This window comes from Eschrichtius robustus, chromosome 7, assembly GCF_028021215.1.
Source record: "Eschrichtius robustus isolate mEscRob2 chromosome 7, mEscRob2.pri, whole genome shotgun sequence".
Classification (NCBI taxonomy): domain Eukaryota; kingdom Metazoa; phylum Chordata; class Mammalia; order Artiodactyla; family Eschrichtiidae; genus Eschrichtius; species Eschrichtius robustus.
The window spans coordinates 106385911-106407587 of NC_090830.1; the positions used below are offsets into that span (position 1 = coordinate 106385911).

The 21677-nt window shown below is 35.1% G+C and overlaps 1 protein-coding gene across 6 annotated transcripts in view; it reads left to right on the forward strand.

Moving 5' to 3' along the window:
- The window catches only part of TBC1D12 (TBC1 domain family member 12), a 118411-nt gene that overhangs the window by 82993 nt on the left and 13741 nt on the right, over nucleotides 1–21677 (forward strand). For 5 of the 6 annotated variants that reach the window (XM_068548236.1, XM_068548237.1, XM_068548235.1 and 2 more), the window contains 4 exons: nucleotides 10826–10941; nucleotides 15317–15399; nucleotides 15746–15863; nucleotides 17095–17201. In XM_068548236.1, coding sequence (XP_068404337.1) covers nucleotides 10826–10941; nucleotides 15317–15399; nucleotides 15746–15863; nucleotides 17095–17201 — 424 coding nt within the window. Of the gene's footprint in view, nucleotides 1–4561; nucleotides 4607–10825; nucleotides 10942–15316; nucleotides 15400–15745; nucleotides 15864–17094; nucleotides 17202–21677 lie in introns of all 6 variants that reach the window. The other variant, XM_068548238.1, reaches the window with a different exon arrangement.

Consider the following 21677-nt stretch of genomic DNA (forward strand, 5'->3'; position numbering starts at 1 on the left):
ATTCCTGCCCTGCCACTAGGTTCATCAGTACTGTTTTTTTAGATTCCATATATCTGCGTTAGCATACGGTATTTGTTTTTCTCTTTCCGACTTACTTCACTCTGTATGACAGACTCTAGGTCCATCCACCTCACTACAAGTAACTCAATTCTGTTCCTTTTTATGGCTGAGTAATATTCCATTGTATGTATGTGCCACATCTTCTTTATCCACTCATCTGTCGATGGACATTTAGGTTGTTTGCATGTCCTGGCTATTGTAAACTGTGCTACAATGAACATTGTGGTACATGTGTATCTTTTTGAATTATGGTTTTCTCTGGGTATATGCCCAGGAGTGCGATTGCTGGGTCATATGGTAGTTCTACTTTTAGTTTTTTAAGGAACCTCCATAGTGTTCTCCATAGTGGCTGTCAATTTACATTCCCACCAACAGTGCAGGAGGGTTCCCTTTTCTCTACACCCTCTCCAGCATTTATTGTTTCCAGATTTGTTGATGATGGCCATTCTGACCCATGTGAGCTGATACCTCATTGTGGTTTTGATTTGCATTTCTCTAATGTTTAGTGATGTTGAGCATCTTTTCATGTGTTTGTTGGCCATCTGTATGTCTTCTTTGGAGAAATGTCTATTTAGGTCTTCTGCCCATTTTTGGATTGGGTTGTCTGTTTTTTGATATTGAGCTGCATGAGCTGCTTGTATATTTTGGAGATTAATCCTTTGTCAGTTGCTTCGTTTGCAAGTATTTTCTCCCATTCTGAGGGTAGTCTTTTCATCTTGTTTATGGTTTCCTTTGCTGTGCAAAAGCTTTGAAGTTTCATTAGGTCCCATTTGTTTATTTTTGTTTTTATTTCCATTTCTCTAGGAGGTGGGTCAAAAAAGATCTTGCTGTGATTTATGTCATAGAGTGTTCTGCCTATGTTTTTGTTTTTGTTTTGTTTTGTTTTTTTAATATATGTCCATGACACTCTCTTACCCTGTCACATCTCACCCCACCCCCTCCCCATATCCTCAAGTCCATTCTCTAGTAGGTCTGTGTCTTTATTCCCGTCTTGCCACTAGGTTCTTCATGGCCTTTTTTTTTTTTTTTTCCTTAGATTCCGTATATATGTGTTAGCATACTGTATTTGTTTTTCTCTTTCTGACTTACTTCACTCTGTATGACAGACTCTAACTCCATCCACCTCATTACAAATACCTCCATTTCATTTCTTTTTATGGCTGAGTAATATTCCATTGTATATATGTGCCACATCTTCTTTATCCATTCATCTGTCGATGGACATTTAGGTTGCTTCCATGTCCTGGCTATTGTAAATAGAGCTGCAATGAACATTTTGGTACATGACTCTTTTTGACCTATGGTTTTCTCAGGGTATATGCCCAGTAGTGGGATTGCTGGGTCGTATGGTAGTTCTATTTGTAGTTTTTTCAGGAACCTCCACGCTGTTCTCCATGGTGGCTCTATCAATTTACATTCCCACCAACAGTGCAAGAGGGTTCCCTTTCCTCCACACCCTCTCCAGCATTTATTGTTTCTAGATTTTTTGATGATGGCCATTCTGACCGGTGTGAGATGATATCTCATTGTAGTTTTGATTTGCATTTCTCTAATGATTAATGATGTTGAGCATTCTTTCATGTGTCTGTAGGCCATCTGTATATCTTCTTTGGAGAAATGTCTATTTAGGTCTTCTGCCCATTTTTGGATTGGGTTGTTGGTTTTTTTGTTATTGAGCTGCATGAGCTGCTTGTAAATCTTGGAGATTAATCCTTTGTCAGTTGCTTCATTTGCAAATATTTTCTCCCATTCTGATGGTTGTCTTTTGGTCTTGTTTATGGTTTCCTTTGCTGTGCAAAAGCTTTTTAATTTTTTGTATTTTCTTTTTAATATGTTTTTTAATTTTATTTATTTATTTATTTGTATATTTTTATTTTTGGCTGTGTTGGGTCTTCGTTTCTGTGTGAGGGCTTTCTCCAGTTGCGGCAAGCGGGGGCCACTCTTCATCGCGGTGCGCGGGCCTCTCACTGTCGCGGCCTCTCTTGTTGCGGAGCACAAGCTCCAGACGCGCAGGCTCAGTAGTTGTGGCTCACGGGCCTAGTTGCTCCGCGGCATGTGGGATCTTCCCAGACTAGGGCTCGAACCCGTGTCCCCTGCATTGGCAGGCAGATTCTCAACCACTGTGCCACCAGGGAAGCCCTCTGCCTATGTTTTCCTCCAAGAGTTTTATAGGGTCTGGCCTTACATTTAGGTCTTTAACCCATTTTGAGTTTATTTTTGTTTCTATTTTTTCTTGAGTCAGACTTGGTTAACTTATGTCTTTTAAGAGATTTTTACATTTCACCTCTGTTGTTGGACTTATTGGAAAAAAAATTGTTAATAATATTCTCTTTTTATCCTTTTAATGTCTACTGGTTATGTGATAATGGATACAGATTATCTCTCATACATTCCTGATTTTAGTAATTTGTCTTTTTTTCTTGATCAGTTTTGCCAGAAGTTATCAGTGTTACTGATCTTTAAAAACGTGTACCTCTTTTGTTTCACTGATTTTTACCTCTTTCTCTGTTTCTGTCGCATTTATTTTTGCTCTTTATTATTTACTTTCCTCTTGGTTCGAATTTGTTTTTTCTAGATTTTTAAGATGGATCATTGATTTTAGACCTTTTATCTTTTTAATATGTGGATTAAGCTATACATTTCCCTCTAACTATGCTTTAGCTGCATTTTACAAGTTTCAGAATTTTCATTTTCATTCGATTCAAAATGTTTTCTCTGTTATTTCTTTTGTCATGATTCTTTGGAAATGTGTTGTTTTAATTTTCAAATATTTTAGAATTTTCCCAGATGTTTCTGTAGATAATTTCTAATTTAATTCCATTATGCTCATACAGTATACATTATGAAATTTTAGTCTTTTTCAATATATTGAGACTTGTTTTATGTCCTAGATATAGCTTGTCTTAGGGAATGTTCCTTGTGTCCTTGAAAAGAATGTGTATGTTCTGCTGATGTTGGGTTAGTGTTGTATAAATGTCAGTTAGGTCATGTTAGATGATAGTGTTGTTCAAGTCTTGTATAATTTTGCTGATTTTCTATTTGTTCTGTGAATTACTGAGAGAGGAGTAATAAAATGTCCACCATAGTCTACTTGGCTATTTCTCCTTTTGCTCTTTTTTTTCTCTTTTTGTTTTGAAGCTTCGTATTTATGTCTTCTAGATGAATCGACCTTTTTACCATTAATGTAATGTCTTTTTTGCCCTGGTAATGGTTCTTATTATGAAGTTTTTGTCTAACTTTAATTTAGCCACTGAAGCTTGCTTTCACTTAGTGTTTACATGATATTTATTCTTCTATCCATTTACTTTTTATCCATCTTCATATTTAAAGTGGTTTTTTTGTATGTAGCATATATTTGGGTCTATGTAGGCAGTCTAATACTCTCTTCTTTTTAAATGGAGTGTCATTTATTGGTATGACTTGTTTTAAATTTACTATCTTGCTACTTCTTTTCAAATTGTCCCATCTGGTCTTTGTTTCTTTTTATCTCATTTCCTGCCCTCTTTTGGATTAAATGAGTTTTTTAGTACTCCATTTTAACTCCACTGTTAGCTTATTCAATATACCTTTGTTTTAGTTTTTCAGTGGTTGTTCTTGGCCAACAGTTCTCAAACGTTTTATTTTTACAACTGCTTTGGATTCTGGGTATGAAGGATCTCAAAGAGTTCTTGTTTATGGGGATTGTCTGTCAATTACTGCTGTACCCAGAATTAAAACTGAAAGAATGAAATATTTATTAATTCACTTAAAAAGTGAAATTGGCCATCCCTTCTCCCCTCCCCCCCCCCTTTTTTTTTTAAACTGTGAGTCCATGTCATGAAGAACACAGTGATTAGTAGTACAGTTTGGTGTCTCTGCCTTGATTTGTGCTAAGGCATCAACAGTTTTATTCAATATTGCTTTAGCAAAATTAGTGCTAATGTCAACACATTGACAAACTATTAGCACTATTAGGACTATAGTTTTGACTTTGCAAACCTCATGAAACCATCTCTGGGACACTGTTGAGAACTGCTGCAGTAGGGCTTACGATATTTATCTTTATCACAATCTATGCTCAAATAATGTTATACCACTGTGAGCATAATGTAATAACCTTACAACAGTATACTGCCTTTCTCTCCCTTCTGATTTTGTGCTGTAAGCCCCTCAGTACACTGGTATTATTTTTGCTTTAAGTAGTCAGATATCCTTTTAAAAATGACTTATATATTTTTGTCTCTTATTTATGTCTTTTCTAAAATGTTTTCCATATTTACTATTTTTGGTGCTTTTTATTTCTTTGTGTAGATTCATGTTTTCATATGATGTATTCTTTCTGCCTGAAAGATTTCCTTTAAAATATAGAGCAGGTCCACTGACAACAGATTCTCTCAGGTTTTGTTTGTCTGAAAACATTTCTATTGTGCTTTTATTTTTCAAAGATACATATTTTTTTTGGTATAGGGTCCTAAATCAACAGGCTTTTTCCCCCATTATTTTATTATTTTTTTTCTTCCAGCAATTTAAAGGTTTTTCCATTGTCTTCTGACTTGCATAGTTTCAGGTGAGTCTGAACATTCATGTCTCTCCTGAATATCCTGTGTAATCAGTGAAGACTTTCCATTCTGGTTGGTGGGAATATGAATACTTCTCAGCCGTGGGTGAGCTCTGGAAACTGTTTTGCTTACCACTCCACAGTAATTGTTCTTTCCCCGGAAGTTGTTTTTTGCCCAGCCTTGTAGTATTTCGCCTTACACATGTGCAGTTTGGTATTCAGCTGAAGACTCAAGAGGACTCCTGTGCAGATTTCTGGAGCTCTTTCTCAATGGAGTGCTTTTCTGCTACTCTGGCCCACAAATTCTGGCCCCCCTTGACCATTCCAACTAACAGCCAGGCTTTCTTCAAGTTTTCCCTTCCTGCCCTGGATGTCCAGAACTGCCCCCATGCATACTAATGGGATGATCGATAGGCTCACCTTGTTTGTTACCCCTTTGGGATCCCAGAGGTTGTTTTCAGCAAGAAAGTTGGTATGAATTACCCAGTCCACCAAGTGGGAATCTACCTATCTTTCTGAAGAATTTTTTTGTCCAACGTGTATATATTAGTTTTAGGAATGTAGATGAAAACCAAATACTTACTTGTTTCTAATTACATATTCAATTCACATATATAATAATATATTAAGAAATAGTGTCTTTTTATTCAGATCTGTTTGCATACATCTTTGATGTCAGTACGTTCAGCATCACTGACCACTTTTGTGGTCTTTAACCCCAGAGCACATCATCTTCACTTTCGTCAAAGTTGTAGGAGATATAGTGCTTTTTAAGTGTATTATCTTGTTACTAAAATTTTGTCTCAAGCCACAAGCTTCCAGATGCATTACATTTTTTCTTTTATTTGTTCTATAAGTATAAAATTATGATCTCTACAACCTGATCTCTTACTATATTGTTCTTTAAGGTAATGTTTAAAAGGCTCTTTATGATAGTTTGCAATTGAATGGTTATACCTCCGGGAATCCTTCATTACTTTGTGTCCATTTTCTTCCTTTCCTTCTCCAATTTAACAAAGCCACAACAAAAAAACCTATTAAAAAAAAAATCACCTTCCAGGGGCTTCCCTGGTGGCGCAGTGGTTAAGAATCTGCCTGCCAATACAGGGCACGTGGGTTCGAGCCCTGGTCCGGGAAGATCCCACATGCCACGGAGCATCCAAGCCCGTGCACCACACTACTGAGCCTGTGCTCTAGAGCCCGCAAGCCACAACTAGTGAGCCCACGTGCCACAACTACTGAAGCCCGCGTGCCTAGAGCCCGTGCTCTGCAACGAGAAGTCACAGCAGTGAGAAGCCTGCGCGGCGCAACGAAGAGTAGCCCCCACTTGCCACAACTAGAGAAAGCCTGTGCGCAGCAATGAAGACCCAATGCAGCCTAAAATAAATAAATTTATTTTAAAAAATTATTTAAAAAAAAAATCACCTTCCAAACTAGTGTTGACTGAGATAGTTTCAGGATAATGCACCTTCTCCAAATAGTGCTTTGCTGTTCAAATTAATAGAGAGAAAGCACCCATAAAATTAGATGTTGTTAAGCAAATGTGCTTTCTCTTTTCTAAGAGATTATTTTGAGGAAAAACATCTTTTTCGTTTATGTGAATCCAGTATTTCTTTGCCTTGGAATTGTAAGTAATTTTTTCTACTTTATGCTTGTGGAGATGACAGCAATTGCCTACCATCTTTTGATCAGACTTAGAATTAATTGCCTGTTTGACTCAAATTTTCTTACAGTAACTAGAATAAATTATCCTACAGATATTTGCCAGCCTGCCCCTAGCGCTGGTTTCATCTTCTATTCTAGTTACCCCAGTTAAAGTAAACATTCCATAGAACAATATTTTGAGTGAAAGATGAAGAATAAGTTAAATTAAAAAAATAAACAGGCTTCATTACAATACCCCATAAAAATACGTTCCCTAAGTTAAAAGAAAAGCTAAATGCCTCTTAACCTTTGGTAGGTAGCTCCCAACAACTCATGAAAATAAGTCAGTTAAAACTGACCTTTGAAAAAAAACTGACCTTTGGAATTCCCTGGCGGTCCAGAGGTTAGTACCGTGCGCTTTCACTGCCGAGGGCCTGGGTTCAATCTCTGGTTGGGAAACTAAGGCCACACATGCCGCGCGACATGGCCAAAAAAAAAAAAAACAACCAAACAACAACAACTGACCTTTGTTGGCAGGAAATGAGGTAGATCGATGTGATATTTTCAAACGGTGATTTGCTATAGCTAGCATTATTTACTGATTTCCTTGGACTATGATATTTCCAATTGCTTTTTAATATTGTAAAGTTTCTTTATAACTTATAAAATTATCAATTTTTTGTTCCTTATTAAACTTCTATGGAAGGAATATACAGGGGATTTTTATGACATGACCCACATGGATTTAAAGTGAAAATGACTTCAGGAATTTCTCCCATGAGATATTATTTGGTTGTATTTTTAAATGAAGTCTTATTATGTATATCAACTACTTATCAATAACTTGAACACTATTTTCTCTCTCTATTGCCTTCGACTCATTTAAGAATTATGTGATTTTCCTCACCTATAGGGATAAGCCCTAATTAACTTTAACTCATTGATAAAGCTTATTTTTCAGGTCATTGTGATTGCGTGTTGAATGGGGTGTTTCCTGGGACCTTCCAGGAAAGATGCTTTCTTTGTATTTTGTGAGAGTTATTATTAGAAGAGCAACTAGAGGATCTTTGAAAGTTATGCTATGAGGATGTGACAACTGGCTTTGCTACAGTCATTTCTCTGAGCAGCAAGCCAACCTCCAGATGAAGCCCACACGTGGAGGAGGGCATAGCTGAGAGAGTAGTAGAGAAGTGGAGTCTCTGATTGGTGCTGTGAGCCTCTTGGTCAAATAGAGACCACAGTTAGCTAAATATATGGAATATTAGTCCTGTGGTCTGATACATTTGCCTAAATGTATTTGATATCACTTTGTGATTATTTTTGAAAGTACTGATATTTAATATTTTACTATTTCTAATATAATTTGTAATTTTAATCATGTTAAAAGAGCATCTTAAGTTATTTGGCAAATATTTAAGTCATTAAATATGTATAAATCTATCCTACTTTCAGATAAGTATGGATTGATGTCATGTTTTAAGCTTTTAAAATAATTATTCTCTAGAAATTTAAAGCATTTTTATGCTAAGCATCTGTGATAGGAAATACTAGAATACAACTTCTTTCCTCATGTGAAAAATATTTGAGTGACAATTCTGTATAAAGCTCATTTGTAAGGTAGATACATAAATAAATGATATTTATGTACTTGTTTTTGTCTTGCCTTTCATATTAAATGTGTACTTATTTAGTTAATTTTTAATAAAAGACTTTTCATTTTTTGTTCAGACTTTCAGTGGCTCTCCATTTTGTTCATCATGAATTCCAAATATTTTTGCCCGTGAAAGGCCCCATAATTTAGCCTATACTTTATTTCTCATCCTTTTTCATATTCAGTGAGATTAATGTGTTTCCCTAATCCATGCCTTTGCTTGCTCCCCCTGGCATGTTCTGTCCAATCCTTTCTATGTAATTAATACCTATCATTTTTGCCCCAGTTCTGATCCCAACTCTTCAGTAAAATCTTTGTGAGTTATCCACCGTGACTATAAAATGATCTCTCTTACAAACAAACTACTTTATTTCTTGTAAGAAAAGTCAAACAGTACTGAATAATTTAAAGTAAGACAAATGCACTTCATTTCTAGTCTAACCCTCCAGAGGAAAACCCCTTCTAGTTCAAATTCCTTGATATTTTTCTATGTAAACTTGAGCATATATGACTTATTTGGTTATCACTTCTTTTGACTGCCATATCGGAGAGTACAGTTCTATAGGCTTAATCATATTTGTTTGATTTTTCTTTTGGCAAGAATACTTCAAGAATGATGCTATGTACTTCATATTGCATCAGGAAACACATACTATCTGGTGGTCTTTTAAAATAGTGTTTAGATGGATCAGTGATTGAGGTATTGTTAGCTTGATCTTCCCACTTTAAAGTTCTCCATCAGCCTCTCACTGAATGGTTTCATCTGTCTCATTATTTTAAATTGTCATAGATAGTTACTTGACTGTCTGCTAATACATAGTAAGATAATAGATCGTTAAAAGGCCAAGCTCTGGAGCCTACCCTGCCTGCAATTTATGACCTTTGGCAAGTGACTGCACATCTTTGTGCCTCAGTTTCCTCTACTGTGAGTTAGGTGCCTCACAAGGTTGTTTCAAGGATTAAATGTGTTAACTGTTTAAAACAATGCATGGTACATTGTGACAGTAAATGCTAGCTGTTATTAATATATTGATTTAGAAGTTTTGGGGGGGTGGTGGGATGAATTGGGAGATTGGGATTGACATATATACACTAATATGTATAAAATAGATAACTAATAAGAACCTGCTGTATAAAAAAATAAATAAAATTCAAAAAGAAAAAAGTTTTATTTTGCTATCTATGTACTGGCATTTGTTTGCATGGAACATGCTTTATTGGATAGTATTCATTGCATTCTATCTGGCAGTGAGACCTGGTCACATTGTAGGAAGACAAAGTGCTGTTTAAGTGATAACAAACCTCATATGTATTTAGCATCTATGGTTTTTAATAAGAAAAACATATTAGCAGAAATGGGGATTTGTTACACTTGAGTTTGTAATGAAGAAAAGAAACATTGATCATAATTACATGTGTATCCTAGATATTAGGAAAGAAAATTTCGAAAGAGAAAAAGAAATGAGTGACCCCATGGATTTTGACACTGAAAGGCTATGCAGTTCTTTGAAATGTGAATTAATAAAAATGAAAGTACACAGTTCTAAATAATTTGAGAAGAAGTCTCTAAAAATCCAATGCAGTCATGCAAAGGAACTCTCAGATTAACAGCATAGATTTAGTAGGTGGAAGGAGAGATGTAAAACTAAAGACAGTTATAAAACAATAGTACAAACCATTATAAACAGTGGCAGGAACCATAAAGTAAGCTTGAAGTTTATAGAAAATGACTAAGACAACATAAACTGTTTTTTAACGTGATATCAAATAAGATGAATCTTCAACAAGATTATCAGATTTTTAAGAGGGATGGAATCATCAGTTCATATTTTGCAACTGTCAGATTCAGTAGGGAGAAACAGTCTCTGAGTTAGAAGAGATAATAATATTAAAAGAATTATAGGCCATGGTAGGAAAGCAGCTAGTTAGTAAGTGAAACATTTGACCACTTTAAGTGCATTTAATTTTCTTCATTTAAATTAATGTCTTCTCTAGAAGCCAGTGGGCTCGCAGATCTCATGAAATCACTGAGTAATCTTTGAGAATGTCATGGCAAATATATTCGTTATCTGGAGATGATCAAACACTAGCTTGACTTTTTTTTTTAGAACGGGGAAAATGTGGGTTCTGGAAATTACAAACCATAATCTTGTTACTGATCTTTTGCAAATTTCTAGAAATAAATTTCAGAAGCTTGTGAACATTTATGAAAAAAATGCTCAAATGTGGAAATTTAAATGTGTTCACCAAAAACATATCATGTTAATTAACTTCACTTCTTTTAAGAGAATTATCAATTCAGTTGAATGAGAAAAATACTGTAGTAACAGTCTTTTAATTTTAGTGAAGTATTTGACAGTCTTTGGCTGTATTTTTGGATAAGATATGTTGGTGAATTATTGTTTCAATTTAGAGTAAGTAGGTAGATTTATAGTAGTTAGATTCAGAGTAGGTTGAAATCCAAAACCAGTGTTTGATTAGAGGTTCAGTGTCACCCTTGAGAGAAATCTTCAGAGCATTGCAGCAGGATTACCTATTTCTTGTGTCAACATTTCCATCATTGATCTTGGCTGAAGGTTTAGAAAGTAGGCTTATCTGCTGTAAATTATTGAAAGCTGGACTTGGATAACTGATACCATAGAAAGTAAGCAGGAATATCTTTCTAAAACCTTAGCTAATTAATCTAGTACATTTATATCTTCCCCTCTTTTAACATACTTTCATACTTTACATATAATATAAATTCATAGTTTATATTGCTTCAGGGGGAAAAAAGTGACTTTTTTTGTCTACCTGATCTTTTTACCAAATTAATGTATGAATTGTATATATTCCTTATTATAGCATAATATCTTTAATGATACAGATTTAATAATGCAAACTGCAAATTGGAAAAGTTAGTTGCTGCATATGTATATTTTTGTCTACTCTAGGAATATGAAGCACGAACAGGGAGAACCTGTAAACCACCACCTCAGTCTTCAAGACGAAAGAATTTTGAATTTGAGCCACTCTCTACCACTGCCCTGATTCTTGAGGATCGACCATCGTAAGTATTTTAGTGATCATCAGGCACACTGTTTGAATTTTAAACTTTAATTTTTCTTATTACTATTTCATTTAAAAGATACCAAGAAATTAGTTAAAGAAATGGGTTTGTTAGAGAAAATTATTTTTAATCCCAGAGATGAATCCTAACACTAATAGGGAAGAATTGTTGATCTCCAAGCTTTATGCATATTTTCTAGAATCTCTATGACCCAGTGTATGAAACATAAAATCTTGGCTTTTTATATCTGTTCCTATTTCAACCTTCCTCTGCCTTATCTTTTTTTTTTTTTAATTGAAACATAGTTGATGTACAGTATTGTTATAACTGGAGGTTTGTTCTGCTTAATCCTTTTCACTTATTTTGCCAATACACACCCCCCGCCTTATCGTCACATGATAGAGCAGTTATTTTTCCTTTCTTGACATTTAATATGCACTTATGATGTATTTGTCCTTTTTGCCTTTTATGCCACGCAACTACTGACTGTCAACCAGTTGGTTTACTGTTAAGAATATATTCTTTTTTTAAGTATTTATTTATTTATTTAGCTGCGTTGGGTCTTAGTTGCGGCACGTGTGATCTTTTGTTGCAGCACGCAGGTTCTTCATTGTGGCATGCGGGCTCCAGAGCGCACGGGCTTGGTAGTTGCAGTGCGCAGGCTCTCTAGTTGTGGTGCACAGGCTTACTTGCCCTGCGGCATGTGGGATCTTAATTCCCTGACCAGGGATCGAACCTGTATCCCCTGCATTGGAAGGTGGATTCTTTTTTTAAAAAATAAATTTATTTATTTATTTATTTTTGGCTGCATCGGGTCTTTGTTGCTGCGTGCCAGCTTTCTCTAGTTGAGGCGAGCCGGGGCTACTCTTCATTGCGGTATGCGGGTTTCTCATTATGGTGGCTTCTCTTGTTGCGGAGTATGGGCTCTAGATGCGGGAGCTTGAATAGTTGTGGCACACAGGCTTAGTTGCTCCGCGGCCTGTGGGATCTTCCCGGACCAGGGATCGAACCTGTGTCCCCTGCATTGGCAGGCAGATTCTTAACCACTGTGCCACCAGGGAAGTTCCTGGAAGGCGGATTCTTTACCACTGGACCACCAGGGAAGTCCCTCACCTACATAATTCTTTAAGAGTAAGGCTTTTTCCTTTCTTTCATGTCTTTGTTGACTTCTTCAGCCTTCAGTGAATTCTTTTACTTTCTGAATGCTTTTAAGACTTTCCTTTATGTGATTTTCATAAATTAGATTATGGTTGCTTTGGTGTGGTTTTCTCATGTTCCATCTGTTTGGGGTTCATTGAGCTTAATGTGTCTGTGCATTTATAGTTTTGTGTCGATTTTGGAAAAATTTTAGCCTTCGTTTCTTCAACAGTTTTTTGTTCTGCCCTCCCTCCTTTCTTCTGAGATGTCCATTAAACATGTTACTTGATATTTTTCCATGTCCCATAGCTCATTTGTGTTTTTGGAGGGGTATTCTTTCTCTCTGTTTCATTTTGTATAGTTTTATATTATTATATCTTAAAGTTCACTTATATTTTTTTCTTCTGCAGTATATAATTTGCTGTCAATCCCATTTTTTGAATTTATCATTTTAGAAATTTTCATCTGTAGACATTTGATTTGGATCTTAAGTTTCTCTTATCATGCTCCTGCTTTCTTCTACCTTCTTGAGTATGTTTATAACAGCAGTTTTATCGTCCTTGATTTATAATCCTGTTATCTGACATTTCTGCACTATTTCTGCTGATTGATTTTTCTTCTCATTATAGTGTATTTTCCTGATTCTTTACATCCCTGGTAATTTTTATTGGATACCAGCTGTTGTATTTTTACATGGTTGGATATTGGACTTTCTTGTATTACTTTAAATATTTTTTTGGTTTGGTATGCAATTAAGTTATTTGGAATTGGTTTGATCCTTTTGATATAAGCATTGTTAGAGTGCTTCCAGAACAGCCTTTAGGGCTAATTTATCCTTACTACTGAGGCAATACCCTAAGGACTCTATCTGATACCCTGTCTATTAGGAGGTCTTTCTACTTTGACGGGTCAGTCCAGTGTGATTTTCAGATTGTTCTGCCTATTTCTTGTGTTTCTTTCCCTGGCCACCATAGTTTAATCACACGCGTGCATAGATCAGTGTTCAGGCAAAGCCTCTGCAGCTCCCTTCTCTCTGGTACTCTGTTACGCAAATTCTGTCTGTCTTGGACTCCCCAACTTCAAACTCTATTTCCTCAACTCAGCAAGACCGGTGGGCTCTGTTTTGGCACTCTCTCCTACCACTGAGACCTGGAGACAGGCTGTAAGGTCAGGCACTTGCAGGGTTTCCTTGTTTATTTCCTTTCTCATAAGGACCACTGTCTTGTGCTGCCTGTTGTCCAATTATCTTAAAAAATGTTGTTTAATATATTTAACTCATTTTTCTAATTAATTAAGACAAGAGGATAAACCTGACTCTCTTTTTCCATTATGGCCTGAAGCAGAAATCTTAACCTTTATTCCTCCCTGCTACAACATACCTGAGGAATCTGACTAACTCAAGAAGAGAAGAAGTAGAATGTATAATTTGAAAGTTTGTCACATACCTTTTCCACCTAGCCTGTTGAAAATAATTTAAAAATCTAATTCCAAAAACTGGACCTTATTATGACATTTAGATATGGTAATATTCAAATGTGTTTCTTCTTGCGTAGTCATGTATCTAAATCACTGCCTCTGTGAAGCCTTTGATTTTATAAACCAAAATATGGTATATGCAAGTAACTGATTATCAAATTTTTATTCAGAATGGTATCTTAAAACTCTAGTAAAGTGGAAAGCATTTTGTTATAAAAATATACCTGCACTTACATTATGATCTAGGAATTCTGCTCTTAGGTATTTACCAAGAGAAATGAATGTAGACAGCCACACTTGAATATTTAGAGTAGTTTTTATTCATAGTAGCACCTAACTGGAAACAGTCTAAATGTCCATCCACATAGATAAATGGAACATTATTCACCAATTAAAAGGAATACATTACTAATACACAGAACAATGTGGATGAATATCAAAAATATGCTGAGCCATAAAAAGAAACGAAATTGAGTTATTTGTAGTGAGGTGGATGGACCTAGAGTCTGTCATACAGAGTGAAGTAAGTCAGAAAGAGAAAAACAAATACCATATGCTAACACATATATATGGAATCTAAAAAAAAAAAAAAAAAATGGTCATGAAGAACCTAGGGGCAAGACGGGAATAAAGACACAGAGCTACTGGAGAATGGACTTGAGGACATGGGGAGGGGGAAGCGTAGGCTGGGACAAAGTGAGAGAGTGGTAGTGTATATATGGACATATATACACTACCAAATGTAAAATAGATAGCTAGTGGGAAGCAGTCACATAGCACAGGGAGATCAGCTCGGTGCTTTGTGACCAGCTAGAAGGGTGGGATAGGGAACGTGGGAGGGAGGGAGACACAGAGGAAAGAGATATGGGGATATATGTATATGTATAACTGATTCGCTTTGTTATAAAGCAGAAACTAACACACCATTGTAAAGCAATTATACTCCAATAAAAACGTAAAAAAAAAAAAAAAAATATATATATATATATATATATATATATATGCTGAGCAAAAGAAGTCAGGTACAAAAGAATCTATACAAAATTCTTTAAAGGCAGCTGACTAATATGTAGTGATAGAAATCAGATATGTGATTGCTTAAGGTAGGAGGTAGGTAAGTATTAAGTGTAAAGGGGTCAAAAAGAAACTTTCTGGAATGATAGGAACATTCTATATCTTGATTGGTGTGTTGTTTGCGCAGGTATATAAATTTGTCAAAACTCAACAAACAGTACTCTTAAAATATGTTTTTCCGTTTTGTTGTGTGAAATTATACCTCAAAAACGTTGACTAGGGATTTCCCTGGTGGTCCAGTGGTTAAGACTCCGCGCTCCCAATGCAGGGGGCCTGGGTTCGATCCCTGGTCAGGGAAATAGATCCCTCAGGCTGCAACTAAGACCTGACCCAGCCAAATAAATAAATAAATATTTTTTTTAAAAAGTCGACTAAAAAAAAAAAACTATAGTAAGTGGGTTTAACAAATAACCTAGGATTATTGGCTAAAATTGGACATGTTTAAATGATATATAAACAAATATATATGATACATAAATTTATATACACACATATGTATAACAAATATTAGCAACCTGGATTCTGATTCTTTTCTAAGATGCAGAGTTCTTTTCAACCTTAGACTTTCTTAATGTATGAAATGTGAAGGTTGGGTTAGAAATTCTTTGTATCCAGCTATAAAAAGAAAAGAAGTCAATAAACTTAAGTTAGTCTTTTAAAAGTTGATGTAAAACTTGTTTTTCCTCAGAAATCTTCCTGCCAAATCTGTGGAAGAAGCTTTACGTCACCGACAAGAATATGATGAGATGGTGGCTGAGGCTAAAAAACGAGGTATAAAATTTAACTCCAATTGGTATATTTAATTTATTGGTATCAATAGGAAATTAATTTCAGTAGGATGGAAGATGGTGAAATTGACCAAGCCTGTCTTTAAGATGATGCTGATTTCTTATTTTTCTAACTAAATTTGTTCTTAAAGAGAAATAAAATATCATTCTAGAATCACAGTTTTTCTGTAAGTACTTTTACAAAGCTATTATGAGGAGAAAGGCAGCAGACTATCTATGAGAGACTCTGTAATTATGTCATAAACCTGGGACTACTAGTATCTTAATTTATAAATGAAGATATTATTCATGAATCTATTCATGAAATAATTTTTACTTGTTTAAAACAGAAATTAAAGAAGCACATAAAAGAAAAAAAATAATGAAAGAACGATTTAAACAGGAAGAAAATATTGCAAGTGCAATGGTAATTTGGATCAATGAAGTACTACCCAACTGGGAAGTAATGTAAGTAAGCAGACTTTTCCTGAATTTCAGTCTGTCTCCAAAGATCTCGTTTCCAATTTTGTATTTTTATGATTTCCAGCATGTATCTTATGTTTTGACTAAATTATACTATTAACCAATGTTTGAAAATTTTCATGCTTATCTCTGTGCTTTGCTTTTGTAAATCCCTCAGTCTCTAATGCCTACTTCCCTTACTGACCACCCTCTGTGCCTGTCAGAATTTTACCTATCATTTGAGTCCCATCTGAAATATTAGTTGATCCATGAAACTTCTAATTTCCTCAGTTACCATATTTTCTTAATTCTAACATACCATCTATTGCAAGATGCACTATTGATGTAATAGCAGGTTTTTTGGCAAAGAAAATGTTAAATATGTACATTCATTGTAATATGCACTTATTAAATGTTAAATATTAAAGTGACTTCTAATATGCTTCTCTCATAATCAAGATAGTAAGATACATATGATCTTTCCCTTCTGTAATGTCTCATTATACTTTGAGACTAATACACTTCTTGCCTTACTTTGCCTTTTATTTTTTGACAGTATTTTTATACATACCTTATTTTTCCTCTAGACTGGACGGTAGGAGATGTCTTCTGCAATGCCTAGTGTAGGATGTGCATTGGGAATTTGTTGAATATTGTCACAGTGTGACAGATACTATATTAGGCTCTTTATACAAGTAATCACATTTGATTCTTATAACCTTTACTCCCATTTATTTTATAGGGAAGCTCAAAGTCAGAGAGGTTAAGTGATTTGCCCAGGGTTGTACAATTAATGAACGGTTAACCAGATTTGAACTCAAGTCTATCTGATTTTAAAGCCCACACTTCTTTCAGTAGACTGTGCTGCCTCTCAAAGACTAGGGCTTTACACATAGTAAATATGTTGTGATTTTGTTTTTGGTACTGAATTGACAATGCATTTTTATGTTCCTTTTATCTTCTTTTTTCATAATTGTCCCCATATTTCTGATTCTCTCATTGTATCCTAAGTATAAGCGGCAGTTGTAGAAGGCAGTTCCCTTTAAATTGCTATATATTTTTAGGCTTTTTTTGCCTACATACATGAACCCAAGAAAAGAGTGCATCACATACTTAACTCTCTATGTTCTGAAAAATCATTAAGTCACTTGGTCATAGACTAGATAAACCATCATGCAACTAGTGTTTTTGGTATAAAATGTAACTTTCTCCTTTTTTTCTCCCCCTTTAATTCTAGGCGTAGTACAAGAAGAGTTCGAGAATTGTGGTGGCAGGGATTGCCCCCTAGTGTCCGTGGGAAAGTTTGGAGTCTAGCTGTAGGAAATGAACTAAATATCACTCCTGGTTTGTATTCTATATTCAGTTACTCCCACACATGCAAACAGCCATCTTCAGCCTTCCAAAGCAGATTAGTAGATTGGTCATTTGAAAAGGCCATATATGGCCATATACCATATATGTCATTTTAAGAGCATGCTTCATTCCCTACCCCCTTCTAAAACCTGGTAAGATTTAATAAGTAAGTTACTATATTTCATATTATATAAATAAGGTTTGTGGGTTTTCCTTTAGTTTACAACCATCAATAATAATCTTGACATCTAAATATCTTAACTGTAGGTAACTTCAAAAACTTCTGGGTCTAGGTAACAATAGGTGAATAAACATATACAAGGAAAAATAAAATAGCTGTGGAAAAGTTTCCTCTTTTTTCAAAAAGCCATAAATATTGAGGGAAAGCTAGAAATTTCTTTTCCTATCTTTCTACCCAAACCAGTCATTTTGAATTTTTTATTTAAAAATTTTTAAGTTTAAAAAACAAAAAGAAGTAAGATTCTCATTGTTTTTATTTTCTTAAATTTCTTAAAACCTTGATGCATAGGAGTAAAATGTAGATAGGAGTAAAATGTAGTGTAGTTTTGATGAACTAAAAAAAATTACATACAATAAGGATATTATCAGTAGGGTAAAATAATTAGTAATAAAAGATACTAAATGGTCTGAGTGATAATGATAATGCCAGATAAAGGTACCACAGAAAGACTTAGGGACTCTAGTATAATAATATAAATAATACATTGTTACTTAAAATTTTTTATTTACATATTTATTGAAAAAAAGTCAAACAATAGTAAAGTACAAACTGCATGTTTCGTCCCCCTCTTCCACCCAAACTTCTGCTCTTGATCCTACTCTAGGTACCAGTTAGCAATTTGGTGTATGTTCTTCCAGATCTTTTTTCTATGCACATAAAAAAGTGTACATCTACATATGATAATTTTTAAGCCTTCTCTTTTTCTTCCTTTTATTTTTTTTTTCCCCACAAACCATCCGAACATCCCTCTATGTCAGTGCATAAAAGGGACACTTATATGTACTGTAGCTGCACTGTATTCCACGGTTTGGCTGTAGTATAATTTATTTAACCATTTTCCTAGTGATCGCTAAATCAAAGACATATATATTAAAACAACATCGGGGCTTCCCTGGTGGTCCAGTGGTTAAGACTCCAAGGTTCCAATATATGGGGTGCAGGTTCAATCCCTGGTCAGGGAACTAAAATCCCACATGCGTGCGGTGCAGCCAAAAAATAAAAAAAAATAAAAAATAAAAAAAAATCAAGGTACCTGTTTTTTTCACTCCTCAAAAGTGATTAAAATTAATGAAAATTACCCACATAGAGTATGACTGAAAATAATTTAGAAATATTTACCAAAAGCATCAAAAAATGTAACCTTTGATGCATTAATTCCAGTTCTAACACTTTAAGTAAATAATCAGGACTGGTTTCAAAAGCTTTTCTACAAGGATATTCATTACAGCAATCAGCATTATATATAGTTGTACAGAATTTATAACAAAAATCTAAATGTTTATCTTTAGTCTTAAAAGTGATGCCAACTTTGAATAGCATGATCATGTATGGTTTATAAAATTGATTTTCACAAAAATCCTATAATGAACATGTCATTTTAACTTGACTTTTTTTTTAATTAAAAAATTAGAATTTAGAGCAAGAATTGAGTTTTAAATTAAGCCTAGAAAAGGTATTGTATTGGTTAAAGTCTTAGGAATCAGTTTTGCATATAGGTGAGATGAAGAAGTATTGGTGGCTATTTGAAGTTTTGTTTGCAGTTTTGGGGTTTTTTTTGAGAACTTTGGCTTTACACTTTTAGGTATCCTGACAACTTAGACATTAAAACATTGGTTAAGTTGGTATTAATCTTTTGTGATTCTCTAATCAAAAAGTTATTTTTTAAGCTTGAAATTTGTAAGGTTTGTAAAATAACTGGGTCATTTATTTTCAAAGTCATTTTAGCTTCTCTCTACTAAACAGTTATGTATTCAGGAGTGAAATGGGTACTCATTCTCTTCTTTTTCATCAGTGGTGGGAAGAAAGCTAAATTTCAGTGGAAGTAAATTTAGTTTTGATAACTTTGTTTACTTTTAGGGGCTCTAATAGTTTGACTCTTTTCCTGTTGTATTTGTTTTAATCATGAAATTTATAACCATTAGAGAATAGTAACTAAGAATAGGGGTTCTAAAGTCAGTCAAATGTGGTTCAAATCTTGGTTCCACTATGTATTAGGTTTATGACCTTGGGCAAATTACTTAACATCTAGAGGTCTTAGTTTTCTTCATCTGTAAATGGGGATAAGATAATCAGCTATCTCAAAGTAGTGTTCTAACAGTTATTTGTGATGATGAATATCAAATTATAGTGAAAGTGAAATTTACTGAGAATGCATACAGTATCATTACTGTCAGAAAACAAGAAAGTGAAACATACACTGATCTCAAAGTATTCTCTGCTCAAATCCAAGATACTTCTTTAGTCTGCTTCAAGCTCTACGTTTGTACATACAGAATAAAATGTGTGACATGCCCAGTCAAGCATGGAATTGAACTGAGATGCAGGTCATCTTATTATAGATGAGCACTGTAACTCTTCCCTGAAGAGATATCTTTTTTTTTTTTTTTAAGGAATTCCTTTATTTTTTATTTATTTATTTATTTATTTATTTATTTATTTATTTATTTATTTATTTATAGCTGTGTTGGGTCTTCGTTTCTGTGCAAGGGCTTTCTCTAGTTTCGGCAAGCGGGGGCCACTCTTCATCGCGGTGCACGGGCCTCTCACTATCGCGGCCTCTCTTGTTGCGGAGCACAGGCTCCAGATGCGCAGGCTCAGTAGTTGTGGCTCACGGGCCTAGTTGCTCCACGGCATGTGGGATCTTCCCAGACCAGGGCTCGAACCCGTGTCCCCTGCATTGGCAGGCAGATTCTCAACCACTGCGCCACCAGGGAAGCCCCAAGAGATATCTTTTGATGTTTGGAAATGCATTGCTACATTTTTATTATTGGATCAATTTTGTGACTTTCAAAAGTGATGTATTTATTTGGTGAGCCTTTCTTTTTCCAAGACAGTTTTGAAGTTTGAGTAGAACAGTGAAACTGGAATTCCTAGCTTGGAATCAGTTTGAAATGAAAAAGTGCAAACCTCAGTTTAAGAATTGAAAAAAAATTATATATCTAAATTTTAAGATTATATCTACGTCTTATATCAAAACATTGATGGAGTTGGGCACAAATAATAGAAATTTTAAGTTTTTTGTTCTTTTTAAAATTCTTCTTTCCAAACCATGAGTAGTAACAAGAAGTGAACAGAAGGGAGAAGGGATCAGAATAGTAAGAGTCTATTTGAAATGTAAAAGTCAGCAATTTTATAATGATCTGGTTCTTGTTAGTATATATATTGGGTTAGCCAAAAGATTCGTTCGTTTTTATCTGTAAGATGGCTCGTAGCACTTAGTTGTCTTTAACTTCATTCAAAACACTTTTGTTAGATTGTATGTGACAGCTGTCATATCAGCGTGCATTTTAAAAAAGACTTATAAAAATTGGTGAATTTCTGTGTAGCCATTTTAATATTGAAGATGGAAGAAAAAAAACCAACATTTTCAGCATATTATGCTTTATTATTTCAAGAAAGGTAAAAATGCAACCGGAATGGCAAAAAGAGATTTGTTCAGTGTATGGAGAAGGTGCTTTGATTGATCGAACGTGTCAAAAGTGGTTTGTGAAGTTTTGTGCTGGAGATTTCTCGCTGGACGATGCTCCACGGTCAGGTAGACCAGTTGAAGTTGATAGCGATCAAACTGAGACATTAATTGAGAACAATCGAATGTTATACCACAAGGGAGATAGCCAACATACTCAAAAAATCCAAATCAAGTGTTGAAAATCATTTGCACCAGTTTGGTTATGTGAATCACTTTAATGTTTGGTTTCCACATACGTTAAGCTAAAAAAAAAAAAAAACCTTGACCGTATTTCCACATGCGATTCTCTACTGAAACGTAATGAAAATGTTATGTGTTTAAAACAAATTGTGGGGGTTTCCTGGTGGCGCAGCGGTTAAGAATCCGCCTGCCAATGCAGGGGACACAAGTTCGTGCCCTGGTCTGGGAAGATCCCACATGCTGCAGAGCAGCTAAGCCCGTACGCCACAACTACTGAGCCTGTGCTCTAGAGCCTGTGAGCTACAACTACTAAAGCCCGTGCTCTGCAACAAGAGAAGCCACCGCAATGAGAAGCCCGCGCACCGCGACGAAGAGTAGCCCCCGCTCACCACAACTAAAGAAAGCCCACACAGCAACGAAGACCCAGCCATACATACATACATAGATACATAATAAAGTTCCCTTTAAAACAAATTGTGACAGGCGAGGAAAAGTGGATACCACACAATAATGTAGAACAGAAAAGATCATGGGGCAAGTGAAATGAACTATCACCAACCACACCAAAGGCCGGTCT